The sequence below is a fragment of the Pezoporus wallicus genome, unplaced genomic scaffold (genome assembly GCF_028554395.1).
Source record: "Pezoporus wallicus isolate ANWC-B61680 ecotype Strahan unplaced genomic scaffold, APGP_CSIRO_Pwel_v1 contig_3486, whole genome shotgun sequence".
In the NCBI taxonomy this organism is placed as follows: Eukaryota; Metazoa; Chordata; class Aves; order Psittaciformes; family Psittacidae; genus Pezoporus; species Pezoporus wallicus.
The window spans coordinates 3,134,908-3,153,210 of NW_026642292.1; the positions used below are offsets into that span (position 1 = coordinate 3,134,908).

Sequence of the window (18,303 nt, forward strand, 5' to 3'; positions counted from 1 at the left end):
CCCTTTTTCCTATTGGTTTTGAGAAATAAATTTTTAAAGATAATAAAGTGAGGTTCCGATTAATGCCAGTCTCATATGTGACCTGTTTTGTGTGCTGGCCGTGAAGGCAATACTAAAATCTGTACCAGCTTGCTGATTTCCTTTTACCTTCTTTGTAAATTTATGACAGGGTGAGGTATGGTGGTCCTGCTATGAAGATCCTACTGTCCAAATTTAGTAAATGGAAAATGGTGAAGGGTACTAGGAAAAGCAAATTTACTGCTGACCATTGTTTCTGAACTGCAATAACTGTAGGGTAGTGGAGGTTGTAATCAAGCATGCAATTGAATATATTCTGGTGTGAGTTTGTGCTCAGTGGGGTGGCTTAAATGAGAACTACTTTTGTTTAGATTACACTATTCTGTCCCTAATTTTGGATGACCTTTAACTATGCTAAGGTAATTGCAAAAGGGGTATTACGTGAGATACATTCTATATATGTCATTAAAGAATTTGAATAACTTGGGATAGACAGGGATCTTTTATGTCTGTGGAGCTTAAGCCTTGTTCTGATAATACCAGACCTTCAGACACTGCACTGGAGGCCGATGTGGCCTTTAAAGCATAACTTTGTGCAGTAGTTGGGCAAGAACATCAGGTTGGTTGTGCTTGTGCCACATGTGCGTACATCCACAGTCCCATCCTCTGCCTGTTGTAGACATTACTGTCATGCTACTTAAAATGCTTCTGATTTGCAGAACTGAATCTGAAGCCAGTTTTATAATGTATTGTCTTCTGAACTGGAACTGTTTGTTACCAATTAGAGAGCTGACTGTAATCAGACACCCTAATGTGTTCTACTTAAACCAGTGCAATCCTTTCTACCTGTAGCTGTATGATGCTGCTGCTCAGTAACTGTTAAAATACTGTTCGATGTGACTTTTCTTCCCCAAGAGATTGGCCCAACACAGGCGTTACCTATGGCTGATGCAGAATGCCATCTCTTTGCTGCCTTCTCTAACCAGCTGGGTGGTGCTTTCTGTTTTTTCTCCTGCAGTTGTGTATATTAATGTGATGATGCTCTTCTGTGTACATGTGGACAAGGCAGTACAGGAGAGAGAGATGTAGGTGAACTTCCTCCTGCTTTTTTGAAGCACACACTTAGGTGAACTCTTGACTTTTCTTTATAGTCTCCACTTAGATATGCAGTATGTTCTACTCCAAAGGTCATGGCTCACTTTATTGTGAAGCTTGTTGAAACTGTAAAAGCCTTAATCTTGCATGCTTCTTCCCCACCCTCCAGAAAAAGAAATGGATCACGAAGCTGTAGCCACCTTCTTTCTTGATCGCTGGAACTGAAGTTGCTGCTCCTTGGCAGCAGCCTTGGAGCTCATAGCATGTAAGCCTTCATTTGAAGGCTAGTGTGCAGATTCATGAGGCATTCTTGGAAAACCCAACTGGCTTGTATATAAAATGTGGCTATTATAATCAATTGTAGAGTATTTGTAATCATTGTATCCTTTATGAAAAGTCTGTGGAATTGCATTCAGATTATTTCGTTAACATTTAATTCAGATAGGATAGTGTAGAAGTTTCTCAGCTTTTGTCATGGTAGCTGACATGAGAGTATAAGGATGTATAAATGCATTCATAGAACGACACTGAGAGGTGAAATTGGTTAGAGTATGTGTTGAGTCAATACAAGTATTCCCAAAAGGGCCTTTCTCAGTGAAATGGTTTTGACCATGTGGGGTAACTTGTTTAGTTTTAACATTTGTCACAAGCAGAAGCAACTCTAAAGACCTGGAAAAACTTGGTATACTTCTGATTAAAATTGTTTATAGGTTGGGGTTTAGTTGGGTTTTGGTGTGGATGTTTGTTGTTTGTTTTTTTCCCAGTAGCTATATTTTGGTGTTAGGTAGCCTCAGATACACCTTCAGGAGGTAGCCTTTCATCTCTTCGAGACGAACTGACAGTTACATGAGAAAGACATTAAAACCTTTGATGTGATCTCTATTTATTAGATGCTAGGTAATTTGTTAAGTAGTCACTACCAGTTTTCTGTTGCTAGTAATCGGCTACTACTAGACACCACAAGTAGCAGGTGCGGTGCATGCCTGCTCCTGAATAGCTGCTATTCAAAGCCTGGTCTGTCAGTGTGAGGAGACCAAATTCAACTTTTAATTCATCAAGCTGAAATTGTAGCAATAGGACCTTTGGTGCATGATCTTTCTTAGATCTGGATGTCTGCCCAACAGCTGCTGGTTCTTGTTTGCTGAGATCCATTGAACAAGTTTGCGGAACATCGCTGTAAAGACTGTGGGGGTCTAATAAATAACCTTCTGCAAACCATTATGTTTCCAACCTAGATCAGTTCAGCATTGGAGCGACACTGTGCTGAAAATCTGGTTAGCCTTAGTTGTGCAAGCCAGAGGGTGATGCAGATGGCTCAGAGTGGGAATATGGCAGGGCAGTTCCTTTGACTGGCAGTGTTCCTGAAGGAGACAGTGTATGAACCTGTAGCCTGTGTTGAAGCTTTAGATTGTCATCAGCGGAGCTGCAGTGTGGTAAGCAAGTGTTCTACACCTGTTCCGAAGCATGGTAGTTTTTTAACTTAAGCCACCACTCTACACTGTGCGTTTTAAAAACTGCTTCAGCATTAAAACCGGTCCCAACATGCTGCAAGTTAGTTATCTGCATTTGGGCTCAATGCTGCTGCCAGTGAAAGAGAAGCTCCTACTGTGTCTTTGCTGTTTAGTTTCCACACTTGGAGCAATTCTGACCAATTGACCAAATCCCCAGGGACCAAATTGAGGATTTGCTCTGGTTAAAACTTGATCTGAATGTCTGTATTGGCAAAGGGAGGAGGTAGAAATAAGTATCAAGAGAGGAATGTGCTGGTGCATACTCAGTGACTATGTAGCTATAGCATATTTGTGTCCTAAGAGAAGACCCTTGCTTCTGAAAAATTACTTTCAAGGTATTAATGCTAGGCTTGAAATACAGACTTGCTCCAGCATATGAGCAGGTGTCACTTTCCAGATAACACAGTGTTTGGTGAGGCCAGAAAGTATGTGTGCCTTTATTGATTCATCAGCTGTTACAAAGGTTAGGACAATGTTGACTTCTTTTCCCGCATGATAGTATGAGTGGCATAGGTGAATAACTGGGTTTGTCTGTCTGCTGGCCCCCACTCCTCATTAATTATGGGCTGTTGTCCTTTTTTGATGTATTTGGGATTAAAATGCTTTCCTGTGTGTTGATGTTTCTTTGATTAGTATGTTTTTAAAAGTACATTTCTTGGATCTATATTTATTTGGTGCTACAGATAGGGGTTTATATCAAAGACTGTTCTTTCACATGCAGCTAGCTATTCTATCAGAGGGTAGCTATTCTGTAACTTTCAACAATACAGAATAACATTTGCATCTAATGGCTGGGTTTCTATGTTTTGATACATTGATCTTTAACTTTATTCTTTTCGACAAAACAATGATGTTTTGTCCCCAGTGTTATGTTGAGTGAACCCTTGCCTTGTAGCTGTGAAGTTTTTCTGTAGTAGTCACAAATACTATGTATTACAGTAACTGTACTTGAGATGGCCATGCACATGTATTGTACAACTAATCAAACTCTTCTTTTTGCATACCAAATGATGGTATGCAAGTTGCAAGATGACTTTTAGTCTGGATTTTATGCAGAAAGCTTTGCATTGTTCTATGTGCTGACTTACATGCAATGTTTATACAATGATTTTTTTTGTCTGGTGTAATGTCCTCCTCATGGATGAGTACAATGTTGTCCTGGGTTCAGCAGTAGCAGTCATTTTTCTCCTTGGTAGCTGGTGCAGTGCTGTGTTTTGACTTTTGGCCTGGGAACAGAGCTGATAGCTATGTTTTGGTTTGGCCAAGGACTTTGTGAGCCTCATGCTCTGCCAGGGAGGAGGGGAAGCCCGGAGGAAGCAGAGGCAGGACACCTGACCCAAGCTAGCCAAAGAAGTATTCCATACCACAGCATGTCATGCCCAGGATGTAACTGGGAGTTACCCGGAAGGGCTAAGACTGCAGGGTTGGAGGAGGTATGGGTCAGAGCTTGGTCGGGCTTGGGGGGCAAGTTATCGGTCGGCTGGTGGTGAGCTGTTGTATTCTCTTCCCTTGTTTCCTTTATCATTATTATTATTGGTAGTAGCAGTAGTGATGTGTGTTATACCTTAGTTACTAAACTGTTCTTGTCTCAACCTGTGGGAGTTGCATTCTTTTCGATTCTCCTCTCTGTCCCTCCGGGAGTAGGGGGAGGGAAAGAAAGGGGGAGAGTGAGTGAACAAGTTACCTGACTGGGTTTAAACCACGACAAATGTTTACGTCACTAACTTTAGGCGAACAGTTATAGAGACACACAGTTTATGCTTGTTTTGTTAGAGTAATACAGGCTTACAAAGTTGAGCCTATTTTGCTATTCTCCAGTTACTTTTTCAGTTCTCATGTATTTTAAGGATTATGGTTTAGATTAATAACATTATTCATTTCTGTTTTGTTTTTTTCCTTGTAGTGAGCCTGGGAACCCTCGCTGTTCTGTTAGTTATACCTACCTAGTTCTTCATGAAGGGGAAGGCAGGGTTTTTTTATTTTGGTTGGCCTGGATATAAGCAGTGCTCTCTGTGTACCTTTGCAAGCTAAAGAACTTTAATGAGATGTTAAATGGCACTAAGTTGGTAACTGTGACTTTGGTTATATCAACAACTTAGCTGCCTATGGAAACTGGCAGTGTTTATCAGTCAGAGCTAGCCCTAGCTGAGAGTATTTTGAGTACTTGTAGCTGTTTGGAAGGTTAGGGGCTACTCTGAATATCTATCTGTCATTTCCTGAATGGATATCTCACAACAGCCTCTCTTTAAATTTTTACTATAGGTGAATCATACTGTGCACAATGGAGGATTATACAAAAGGCCTTTCAATGAAGCTTTTGAAGAAACACCAATGCTGGTTGCTGTGCTGACCTACGTAGGCTATGGTGTTCTCACTCTTTTTGGGTATCTGCGAGATTTCATGCGGCAGTGGAAGATTGAGAAGTGTCAAAATGCTACAGAAAGAGAAGAACAAAAGGTAACCACTTGGAAATGATGTGGCTGAGGCTATAGCTTGAGCATTTCTTTAGGGAGCAGTGTTGTTCAAAGTTTTTTGCTGTTTTCCTTGTCTTCTTAATGCCCTGAATAGTATGCTAGCACTGCTGTCATTAAACAAAATAATGTTTCTTTTACTTGGATTGTTTTTCGGCAGAGCAGTTCCCTCATCAGGTTCACTGCAAAGCTGCATGAGCAGTTATATCAACATGCTGAGAGATGCCCCAGTTGCGGAAACAAGGGTTTGGGGAAAGGAGACTGCATATGCTAGCATCAGCAGATAAAGAAAAGCTTATCAAAGCATCTGGTTTGAGTTTGACAGCAGCAGGAGGTCTTCTGATGCTGTTCTGGTGGCTGTGTTTTGATTTGGAAATATGCCATTAATTCTCTGTAGCCTAAGCAGTTGCAAAGAAAAGCTTGTGGATGAGAATCAGAGCACAAGCTGGATGACTTTAAATTCATCTGGAGTCCAGAACACTATCAGGTTAGCTGGTGAGTAATCTGAGGTGCTGACTCCTCACTCACTGATACCAATTAAAAAGAATTCATTCATAAAAAGACCTATTCACAAAAGCTTCTGTTACAAGATGAGAAGTCTTGCCTCCTTCAACAGTTAATCTGGAACAGATAATACTAATTTTGAGTAGCTGTAAAATAGTTTTAAAGGCCTTTATTCCCCGCAGGAATTAATTACTGTTAAGAAAGCTACTGTTTAAACTTGCAGTTTGCAGGCTGTTTCCTGTGAACTCTTGATGTGACCTCTCCTAGCACAGTGTGAATACCAGTGAGCTTTGCTCCAAAGGTGATTTGGCTTACTCTTGCTGGCCAGGGTTCTGTTTTTCTCTACTGTTTTGGGGAGCCAATCCGGCTTCTAAAATGTTAAGGGAGGTTGTTTTTCAATTGCTGGTTTCTGTTTCTCTGTGCAGCCACACAAGCAGTTGGCTGGCAGAAAGTAGCGGGGTGTGAGAAGGACATCTCACTAATGCAAACAAAAAATCAGGAGTTCGGGGTGGGGGTGGTGGAAAAAAAAGGAAGCCTTGAAAGCCTTTTTCTGGAAGCAGCACTGGAGTAAACTGCGTGTCATTTTAACGGTAGATTAGCTAAGATGCAGTAAACTATCCAGTGCCTAAAATTACTCACAGTAGCTTCTCTCGGTGCACATCATGAGGTAGAATTAAACTGATTCATTATAAAGTACTTAATATCAAAATGGAAGCATAGAATTATAGAACAGTTAGGGTTGGAAAGGACCTTAAGGTCATCTAGTTCCAACCCACCTGCCATGGGCAGGGACACATCGCACTAAACCATACCACCCAAGGCTCTGTCCAGCCTGGCCTTGAACACTGCCAGGGAAGGAGCATTCACAACTTCCTTGGGCAACCCATTCCCATGCCTCACCACCATTACAGTAAAGAACTTCTTCCTTATATCAAATCTAAACTTCCCCTGTTTAAGTTTGAACCTGTTACCCCTTGTCCTATCACTACAGTCCCTGATGAAGAGACCCTCCCCAGCATCCTTATAAGCCCCCTTCAGATACTGGAAGGCTGCTATGAGGTCTCCACGCAGGCTTCTCTTCTCCAGGCTGAACAGCCCCAACTTTCTCAGCCCGTCTTCATACGGGAGACGCTCCAGTCCCCTGATCATCCTCGTGGTCCTCCTCTGGACTTGTTCCAACAGTTCCATGTCCTTTTTATGTTGAGGACACCAGAACTGCACACAGTACTTCAAGTGAGCTCTCAGGAGAGCAGAGTAAAGGGGCAGGATCACCTCCTTCATCCTGCTCGTCACACTCCTTTTGATGCAGCCCAGGATACGGTTGGCTTTCTGGACTGCAAGCACACGCTGCCAGCTCATGTTAAGTTTCTCATCAACCAAAGCATTCTCATAGGAGTTTAATAAGCAGTAGGTTTTTTGTATTGGTTGAAAGTACAGGAGCTTAAATTTACAGTATTTGCAAAACTGAATTCTAGGATCTGGAAGTAAAAGTCTTGGATCCCTTTTAACAGTTACAATATCGAAGTAAGGATTACTGGCTAAATCTCAGCTTGAAATTTGATGTGTTCATTAATGTCACTTGAGATACTATGGTTTATGTCGTCTGAGAACATGACATTCTTGTATTTTTTTGTGTAAAAACTAGAAGTTGGTACAGAAGAGAACAGTCAAACAATTGGAAAATTCTAAGACATTAGAAGAAAGGTTTAAATATTAGTCTGTACTCATGGCACTTGAGTATTAGGAGGATGTAACTGTTGGTGCAGTTACTCTATACTGCTGTCATTCGATTTCCCTTGCACAGTTTTTGTGGAATGCTTGTTCTGTTACCAGTATGTAAGGTGCAAGACTACTTACAGTAGCCCTTTTCTGTGGGAGCAGTCATGGCTGACATGAGAGTGTACAAAAGGAGGACATCAGGCTGTACATGTAATTTGGGAATACATTATTGATATTAGGCTCTTGGTAAAAATAGAGGATGCTGAAATACAAAGCTTATTAGCAACTCATTATCCTAGTTTTAAAAGAAATTTAGCCTTCAAATTTTTTATAAATTAACTTAGCATTGCATCTTACCCTGAAACAGTTGCTTAATTGCACCTCCTGGACTGGTGATTTTGAAACCCTTTGTGTGTTGGTGTCATGGTTTAAGCCCAGCTGGCAACCCAGAACCATGCAGCTGCTTGCTCACTCCCCCACTTCCTCCCCCAGCTCCTGGAGAGGTGGGGAGAAGAATCAAAAGAATGTAACTCCCATGGGTTGAGATAAGAACAGTCCAGTAACTAAGGTATAACACAAAGCCACTACTGCTACCACCAATAATAATAATGATAAGGGAAATAATAAGGGAAGAGAATACAACTGCTCACCACCCGCTGACTGATACCCAGCCCGACCGAGCGGTGATCTAACCCTTCCGGGTAGCTGCCCACAATTTATATACTGGGCATGACATGCTGTGGTATGGAATACCCCTTTGGCTAGTTTAGGTCAGGTCTCCTGTCTCTGCTTCCTCCCACTTCCTCTCTTCTGTGGCAGCATGAGACTCAGAAAAGTCCTTGGTCAGAGTAAACATTACTGAGCAGCAACTAAAAACGTCAGTGTTATCAGCACTGTTCCCAGGCCAAAAGTCAAAACGACAGCACTGCTGAACCCAGGACAGAAGGAGAAAAACGGCTGCTACTGCTGAACCCAGGACAGTATCCACAACTTATTCGATATTATTCACATCATGCTCAGATCCCACATTTTTCAATATACCATCACTCTTGTCTCATATATATATACATCCACACAGAGAGAGAGATCATTCCTTAGTGCATGGACCAATCCCTGTAAAGCTGCTGAGTTCATCTGGTCCATGATGTCGGTCTCTATCTCTCTTGTAACAGTCTTTCAGAGCAGGAGAGGCCGTGTGCAGTGTTGGATCATTGCCTGCTGATGATACCACAAAACTCATCTGGTTTCATCAAAGTTCATTCTTTGTTTGGATGATAGTCAGGGGGAAGTCGGGGCCAGTCACTGGTGACCTGAAGACATCTAGTTGATGAGCTATAAGAGTGCTATATAGCAGGCAACAGCATACAATTGAGTTCATTGGCTGTTTTACCCTAAAATCAAATCCCCTTGAGGTACACATTGGACTTCCCCGTCTTCCCACATTACCCACCAAGTATATCCAGGTCCCTGAGCAAAAACAATCCCACGAGTGGGTTTGCCTTTACGTGAAGCAGGAATAACCCAGACTGTCTTCCCCAGCAAGTTCTTCATGTGCACCGCAAGAACTTTATCCCGTTCTACAGTATGTGAAAGTTCTGACTGGGCTGGGCCATCCCTGTTGGCAGATTCTCTGGTGTTGACCAACCAGGAGGCTTTTGGTAAATGTGTATCCCAATGTTTGAAAGTCCCACCACCCATTGCTCTCAGTGTAGTTTTTAACAGCCCATTGTATGGTTCGATTTTCCCAGAGGCTGGTGCATGGTAGGGGATGTGATATACCCACTCAATGCTGTGCTCTTTGGCCCAAGTGTCTGTAAGGGTGTTCTGGAAATGAGTCCCATTGTCTGACTCAGTTCTCTCTGGGGTGCTGGGTGCCACAAAATCTGTTTCTCAAAGCCCAGGGTAGTGTTCTGGGCAGTGGCATGGGGCACAGTGTATGTTTCCAGCCACCTGGTGGTTGCTTCCACCATGGTAAGCACATGACGCTTGCTTTGGCAGGTTGTTGGCAGTGTGATATAATCAATCTGCCAGGCCTCCCCATATTTGTACACTTCAGCCATCATCCTCCATACCTAAGAGGCTTTAACCATTTGGCTTGTTTAATTGCAGCACATGTTTCACACTCATGAATAACCTGGGCAATAGTGTCCATTGTTAAGTCCACCCCTCGATCACGGGCCCATCTATATGATGCATCTCTGCCCTGATGGCCTGAAGTGTCATGGGCCCACCGGGCCAAAAATAATTCACCTTTATGTTGCCAATCTAAGTCCATCTGAGCCACTTCAATCTTAGCCACTTTATCTACTTGTTGGTTGTTCTGGTATTCCTCAGTGGCCCAACTCTTGGGTACATGGGCATCTACATGACGTACCTTCACCACCAGGTTCTGCACCCGGGCAGCAATATCTTTGCACAGTGCAGCAGCCCAGATGGGTTTACCTCTGCGTTGCCAGTTGCTCTGCTTCCATTGCTTCAACCACCCCCACAGGGCATTTGCCACCATCCATGAGTCAGTATAGAGATAAAGTACTGGCCACTCTTCTCGTTCAGCAATGTCGAGGGCCAGCTGGATGGCCTTCACCTTGGCAAACTGGCTCGATTTACCCTCTCCTTCAGCAGTTTCTGCAACTTGTCGTCCAGGACTCCGTACAGCTGCCTTCCATCTCCGATGCTTTCCCACAATACGGCAAGACCCATCAGTAAACAAGGCATACTGCTTTTCACTTTCTGACAGTTTATTATATGGTGGGGTCTCTTCAGCACGCATCACCTCCTCCTCTGGTGACATTCTGAAATCTTTGCCCTCTGGCCAGTCCATGATGACTTCTAGAATGCCTGGATGACTGGGATTTTCTGTTCAAGCTCATTATGTAATTAGTGCAGCCCACTTACTCCATGTAGCATCGGTTGCGTGATGTGTAGAGGAGACCCTGCCTTTGAACATCCAGCCCTGCACGGGCAACCGGGGTGCCAGGAGGAGCTGTGCTCAGTGCCAATCACTTCCGAAGCAGCTCGAATCCCTTCATAGGCTGCCAGTATCTCTTTCTCAGTTGGGGTATAGCTGGCCTCAGATCCTCTGTATTCCTGACTCCAAAAGCCGAGGGGTCGACCTCGAGTCTCCCCTGGAGCTTTCTGCCAGAGGCTCCAGGTAGGACCGTTCTCCCCAGCTGCAGTGTACAGTACATTTTTTACATCTGGCCCGGTCCGGACTGGTCCAAGGGCTACTGCATGAACTATCTTGTGTTTAATTTGCTCAAAGGCTTGTTGTTGCTCAGGGCCCCATTTAAAATCACTTTTCTCCCGGGTCACATGATAGAGAGGGCTTACAATCGAACTGTAATTTGGGATGTGCATTCTCCAGAACCCTACAGCACCCAAGAAAGCTTGCATTTCTTCCTTATTAGTTGGTGGAGACATTGCTGTTATCTTGTTGATCACGTCTGTGGGGATCTGGTGACGTCCATCTTGCCATTTTATTACCAAAAATACAATCTCCCATGCAGGTCCCTTGACCTTACTCTGTTTTATGGCAAAACCGGCTTTCAGCAGGATTTGGATTATTTTCCTCCCTTTCTCAAAAACTTCTTCCTCTGTATCGCCCCACACGATAACATCATCAGTGTATTGCAGGTGTTCTGAGGAATGCACATCCCAAATTACAGTTTGATTGTAAGCCCTTTCTATCATGTGACACGAAAGAAAACTGCACCAGCTACTAAGGAGAAAAATGACTGCTGCCGCTGAACCCAGGACAGTTGGTCATAACTTGCAGTGAAGAGATGCTTGCTTGTATTCTGGTTTTGTTTTGTACATAGTATATCCGGATGGAGCTAGTAGGACATGCTAATGAGTATTGTGTAAGAATGAAAAATAGGAAATCCCACTTAAAAAGTTTTGGTGTTAAAAGAAATTTCAGCCTAGTGTACATCCCCCAAATTGCATTTCTAGCACTTAAGTTGGAATAGGTGTTTCCAATATTGGACAAATAAAAAGTGATCATGTGAGGTCTAGAACATACAGTACTTTTATCCTCACGCTTTGCTGCTTTACGCTTTGTTTGCCTACAAATGAATTGATGAGAGCACATTGCATTGTATCTAATGTGAGAGACAGGTTTATTTTAGTGCAGGGGAGGGGAGTGGTAGTGTGGTGCTCCGTTACTTTGTTTTGAAACAGTTTAAAGTAATTTTCAAACTTTAATCTCTCAAGCTGCTGTCTAGCAGCCTGATCCTCTTTTGGTGAGGGAATACAGATACTAGTGTGCAGAAAAGGCTCAAAACTTGAACTTTTTTTTTCCTTATTAATACATAAAATCAGAGCCTGCAGTTCAGAAAAGCAGCAGATCGGAGACCTGCAGTTACCCTAGGGTAGGCTGTGGCAGACTTGTGACCTTTGTGTAGAAAGTAATATTTTTTTAATATTTAAATTAGAATACTATGAAGTACATAGAAGTACTATAGAGAAGTACATAGAGAAGTACTCTATACATAGAAGTACTATGAGCCAACTTGATAATTAGTATTTTCTTAAATACCAAGCAAAAGAGTTAGCTTTACCTTTTTGAAATAATTCATAATTGCTTAAGTGAAAAGTTCAGAGCAAAAGCAGCAGCAGTATCTGTGTAGCTGAACAGTGTGTGACAGCCTGCTTTGTGAGTGAAACAAACTTATGTGATGCAGGGAATTATTTCATAAAAGGCTGAATTAACTTGTCCAGAAAGTTGTGGAATTGAAGTATCTAAGTTTTCTGTAGTGTGTTTCTGAAGGTGGTGGCAGTTAAAAACATATTGTAAACTTAGGTCCAAAATACAGTATTACAAACAGGCATTGGGAAAAAAACACCTTCAGTTTTTGTGTGGTTTTTAGGGCAGTTTATTTCAGTAGAGCAACTCCTGCCTTAAATTGTCACTTAATACTATAATCTTAGTCTGTGCATCAGAACTAGGAAACAAAAGTGACCGAACTAATTTCAGGTCTTTTCAACAACTCTCTGGGACTGTCTCTGATGGTAGGTAAATTCCTTAGCATTACTAGAGCTTTGCATTGAAATAAATGATTCCAGGAAAACCTAATATTCACCAACAGTTGGAACACAACAAGGGTGAAAAGGGAAATAGTCTATTGGGTTTTGGCTTTGTTCAAAATATATCCAGCTGGGCTTTTCCCTGGAAACCAGTGTTGTGTAGCACATCCTCTCCAAAGCATTATCAGTGTGTTCTTGGCATGGATAAGCAGCGAGATTAACAATTCTCAATTACCCTGGAATCAATTTATGCATCCCCAATTTATTGTAACGTCTGGTCATATAGTGCAATTAAATCTGCAAAATGCTTGTAGGATTTTATAGGCAGGATGAAAATCACTTTTACCTTTATTCCAGTGTGATTTGCAAGTCGATTACAATGTATGTTTTGTATATGGGAGCAGCTGTGTAAATGGGGCTGGTAATTCTCTAGCGTATCTCTTCATGCTCAGTAGCTTGCCCAGTTAGAACATGTTCCTAGCATCTGTGGTTTTCAAACACTCACTCATAAGAATCCAGCTGTAGGAGTATTTTGGGACAGTGAACTTTACTCTTTTGCTCAATGTTGTCTTAGCATCTGTACAGCTCATCAGAGGCCTCTTGATGGTATAGACGCTACCCACAGTTATTGCTCCACTTTTTTTTCTTTTTTTTTTTTTTTACTCATGTAACAGTGAGACAGAACTAGTCTTTCTGCTTCCTTTAGAAGCCTGGAATTTGTTGCAGTTGTCTACTCCTGATTTCCATTCAGTAAGTTTTGTATTATCAGGGAACGTTATGCAAATTGCAGATAAGCCTGGCTGGTGCTCATGGCACCATTTGTTAGCTTAGGTGCAACACTGTGGGAAATTGGCTCTAAAAGCAGGATAATCACTGAATTTACATGTCAGTGTGCCCCAAGCTAATGGTTACAAAGCTGTCATTATAACCTTCACTTGTTGTAGTATTAATTTACCATATCTTGAAATCTTGGGTTCCCAAATCACCTGTGCTAAGGTACTGCACCCTAAGGGAGAATTTTATTCTTTCCTTTTTTCACTCTTTCTTGAAGTTGCTATGCCTTTCAGGCTTCTGGGAGACTATGAGTACTTAGGTTTCTTCATCAGGCCTCATTTTTCTAATAGGGGATATGTTCTGGCTTAAATCAATAGGAATGAAGCTGTTTATGGTTTCTTAGCTTCACGTTCATATGAATTCAAACGAAAGAACATGCTGGTTTTGCTCCCTCCTTTTGAAGCTGTATAACCTTTGCAGTTGTTTGACCATGCTTAACTCTGAAGATTGCTCAAAGAATCAACTCGCTCATAGAATGTTTTTCCTCCAAATGAAGCTGTTCCATCTCAGGCTTGATATTCTTAGTCTGTTATGACTAGAAATATTGGATCTGAAATGGGATGATAACTTGATGGAAAAATAACAATAAACACTGAAGGTCATTTAAAGGTGACAATGTTCACTTCCAGCAATAGGGCACTGTTGCAGCACAGCACTGTGGCTGCATGTGCCAAAAATTTGAAATGGATTTTGTCCCACTTCCCTTCCCAAATGTTTTTTCTTGGTTCAGAGATTGAAAACGTTTAATTTCCCTTTTGGGTGTAGTGTCCTCTCTACTCTCCATATGAAATGCCACATTGTAGAAAGATGGGGAAAAACAACCAACCAAAGAACAGCCAGCCCCCAGGCCAGTCAGACAAACCATCTGGTCCTGGAAGCCATTTCCAAAAGAGGGCTCTCAGACTGAGTGTCAGTAGCAGTGTATAAAGCATAATATCCTTTCCACTTCTCTTTGTGTTCTCAGATGCATGGGTTATGAGAACCCCTTGGTAGGGCAAAGATTACTGAGGAAATGGACAATCCAATTTTGATTTATGCCAGGAGAACAGTTCTTGCTTGTCCTACTCCGAGGAATTCTCTCCTAAGAGCTAGCTGAGGGTGGTTTATTAGGGGTGGGTAGGATGGACAACAGAGGGATTGTCATTAAGCTGATACATCACTGAGAGCCCTTTGCTATAATTTTACAGCTTGGTACTCCCAAAAACTAAGGCTAGTGTCCTGTATTAGACTTTACTTCCCTTACCCATAATTTGTTCCTTGAATTCTTGTTGACTTTAAAGACACTTTGTTTGCTTATCATAAGCTACTTGGTTCAGAGAACTTCTCTGCTTCACAGTTAAATAACTAAACTCAGTTATACTTTTGGCTTGTAAGGTCATACTTGCATTATGTATCTCTGTGATGTCAGCTTGTTGTGGGTCATTGTCTTTATCTCATCAGCTGAGCTTGTTACTCTTCCTGCTTTGTCAGCTTGTGTTTCAAAAGAAAATGTACTATCTGATAAGTAATCTGAGGAGAGATTGGATTGTATCGGCCCAGGCGTAATGAGTTGGTACAACGACTCATTTCCAGCCTCTGCTCCTAACCAAGAGCCTTGTCTAAAATCTTAGTTGTTTCCTGGGTCACATAGTTTGTGTGCTTGAATAACTACTGCAAAGCTGAAATCTCACACAGAGGTGATCAGGAAGATGTGAAAATGCTTTAAAAGGATCTCAGCAGGTTATAATTAAACATAAATTTGACTTGATGATCTTAAAGCTCTTTTGAAACCTATTGATTCTGTAACAAGTACAGGTCCCTAAAGTGTTGATCTTCTAATGTGCCAGTTTGTTTTTTGATCTTCTCACTTCTCCCAGCCCTTTACAAATAATTAGCAGAAGGTTTCAGACACTTGAAAATAATTATTTTGATTTTGTGTCATGAGTTAGGATCTTCTTAGTGTATTGCTACAGGTACTTACATGTGTCACCGCTTTGTAACACAGTACAGTAGCTATGCAACTTTTCACGTGTATGAAGGAAGTTCTTGAATACACTTGTCAGTACTGACATGTTTTTCTCCATTGTACAAGTGAACAGTTTGTTAGTGATTCAGCCTTGAAATCCACTTTCTGCCTGGATCAACATGAGACGCTGAAGTTGAGAAAGTAGAGCTGAGTAGCTACTTCAGAAAACCAATTATTTTTTAGTGGATTACAGCTTTGTATCAGCTGACCTACTGCCCTTGTTAACATCTCTTGACAAAGAGCCTTCAGAGAAGACCTGGCACATTTGAAATAATGCAAAGCTATACTTAAGTAGGAACATGGAAGAAATAGTTGCCCTTCTATGCATCTTGGCTCATAGGAATCTTGTTTCCACTCTCTGTCCTTGCTTAGTAAAGACATATTTGTGATTCCCTGGAGGAGTGATCACTAGCTAAATATAATTTGTTTTCCGTCATTGAAATAATGGAAATTAATATTTTTGTGCCTTTTTGGCATGTCATTATGCACAGGCAAATCAGAAGAAGGCTTATGTGCAACTGTGCCTGCTTAAAAGTTGGCACTGTTGGGCTCCATCTCTCCTGTGCAGCTGCTGGTAGGAGGATGCAAAGAGACCTAGATGGTTCCTTTACTCCAAACTGAAAAAAACAAAGTTGTCAAATCATTAAAATAGGAAAGTAAAGAAAAAGTATTCTTCCTGTAGTTAAATATTGTAACTAAAGAGCTTGTCAGTGCTCATTTGTTTGAGTTGTTAGTAAAAAGTTGGCATAAATGCCCCTAGTTTTGCTTCAGTGGTACAACTGTCAGGCACTGTAACACTTGATCAGACAGATATTCTGTCTTGCTTATTCTGTCAACAAAAATAAAATGCCCCTCACCATGTTTGTGTTTCTTTTGTGAAAAACAGGAAGAAACTCTATGCTGGCTCTTTGTCATAAATTCTACCTTTTGCTTGTGTAGATTATTAAAAAGGCTTCCCCCCACCCCCTAATAGTAGCAAATAAATTATGCATTCTTATCACAACTGAATGTCAAACTTCCTTTTAATTGCATAGTAATAAGGAAATCTCATGACTTTGGAGCATTTTAAGTAGGCCAGAAAAAATGTTCTTAAATGTTCAGATGTCCTTGTTGTCGCAGTTAGTTTGGCATTCCTGTGTGTTATCCATTCAAGGCAGTTAGTCACTTTTCCTGAAAAACGTTGGAAGGGAAGCTAGATTTCAGGAAATATTCAGAGAAATCCTGTGGGATTTAAGTGCTGATAAGCTGTGCAGAAGAGGGGCGCTGTAATGTAGCTTACTAGCTTGGATTCAGAGCAAGAAATTGTGTAAAGCTGTAATGATAATCTCTATAATAATGCTAGTGATGCTATATTAAATGTGTTTCTTATGAACAGTATAAAATATGGAAGACTACCGCAGTTTTCAAATTATTTGTATATTCAGTTGAGCAGTGCATGCTGTTTGGTGCCAAAAAGCAATTGCATGTTCCCTTGCTTTGCTTAACTTTGAAGGCTGAATACAAATCTCTTGTAAAGATGATATGCCCATCCATTTCACAAAGGGGTTATTGTATGTTTGAGAGATGTTCTGCTCACCTACCAAGACAGCCAAGATATTTCAAGTCCAAGGTTTTAGCACTTCTTCTCCTATATGTTGGAATTCTTTGAGGCTTTCTAAATTGGAGCATGACTGAATGACATGATTATTTTTTCTACTTGTAGCTGAGAGCTTTAAGATTCTATGAGCTACTTAAGTTATATACAGAAAAATATGTGCTATTGAGGAAATTTTGGGGATATAGTAGATTTGCACATTGGAAAAGTTTGGAAATCACACCTAACATGGATTTTGCACAAGCAGATGAATTTTCAGGTTTCCTGCCATCTCACTTTCAAATAATTTTGCACTGGCACAGATTTCCAAGATTAAAACACCTTGGGTGGAATTGGTTTCAGGGCTTGTGATGAAAAACTCTGACTTTTCCTGGAGTTTTCTCCCACCCCCCTGTTTTTTTTCCCCTGTAAATTACACCTGACTGACAGAAATAATTTAACCCTTCTTACTCCTACTTTGTTATAATATGTATTTTCATTTTTATGTGTTTCAGGACTTTGTCCCATTGTACCAGGACTTTGAAAATTTCTACACCAGAAACCTCTATATGCGCATTCGGGACAGCTGGAACCGTCCAATCTGCAGTGTGCCAGGGGCCAGAGTGGACATGATGGAGAGAGTTTCCCATGACTACAACTGGACGTTCACGTGAGTCAAAATTGAAGAAAAGGCTTGAAGCAGAGGGCCTGTAAGAGCAAGTTGCAGTCTCTGTGGTTAAAGGAGCAGTGAATCGTGTTTGTTTTAAACTTTCCACTGGCTTGAATCAATGAATTTTGCTCTTCTGAAACACATCTGGCCGCCAAGATGTTTTTTTTTGTGTATAATCTTTTGGCTACTTACTAAGGCTCCTGACTGCCCATGTCATGGGCATACACCTGTAATAAAATCAGTACTTTGGTGTGTGATGACCAGAACCCAAGTAGATACTTTGAATTGCACTGTTACTTGTAAATTTGTGTTAATTTAGGATGAGTCCTAACACTTGAAGTAAATATTGCTGCTAGAAACTGAATTTAACTCAATTGCTTTGAATCAGAACTGAAGTAGCCTGTCGAAACCAAATCAGAAATGCACTGACAAGGATTTTTACAAATTGGAAATGACGTATTACAAGTTAGATGTAAAGAGGTTTTCAGCACTGTATTTGGTGAAACTCCTTATGTCTCGACTTGCCTTTCAAGTGCAAAATAATTAGAACTTTTTTCTACTAAACTTCTTCCTTAATCTCCTTGTCACGTACTGTTAGCACAGCAGTGTCAGATGTGTTTCCTTTCTGTGGTTAGAGGATATCCTGCTTGAGGGGGTGCCAAGTTAATTGATACAGAGATCTTACTTTGTTATTGAAAAGTAAGTTGTATGTTTCTGGAATGGAGGGGGTTTGTCAGTTGTTGTTTGAGAAGCCTCAGGCAATTTTCCCCACGATCACAAATTCACCTTTAAGGAAGACTCTTCTGGGAGCTAGTTTGAGACCATAAGATAGGGGAAGCATCTCTTTCACTGATTGTTTCAGTCTGATGAGAGGCAGT

General features: G+C 41.3%; 1 protein-coding gene across 1 annotated transcript in view; it reads left to right on the forward strand.

The window, feature by feature from the left end:
• Positions 1–18,303, forward strand: part of SPTLC2 (serine palmitoyltransferase long chain base subunit 2) — a 79,005-nt gene that overhangs the window by 6,853 nt on the left and 53,849 nt on the right. The window contains exons 2-3 of the mRNA XM_057428550.1: positions 4,887–5,081; positions 17,271–17,425. Coding sequence (XP_057284533.1) covers positions 4,887–5,081; positions 17,271–17,425 — 350 coding nt within the window. The remainder of the gene's footprint in view (positions 1–4,886; positions 5,082–17,270; positions 17,426–18,303) is intronic.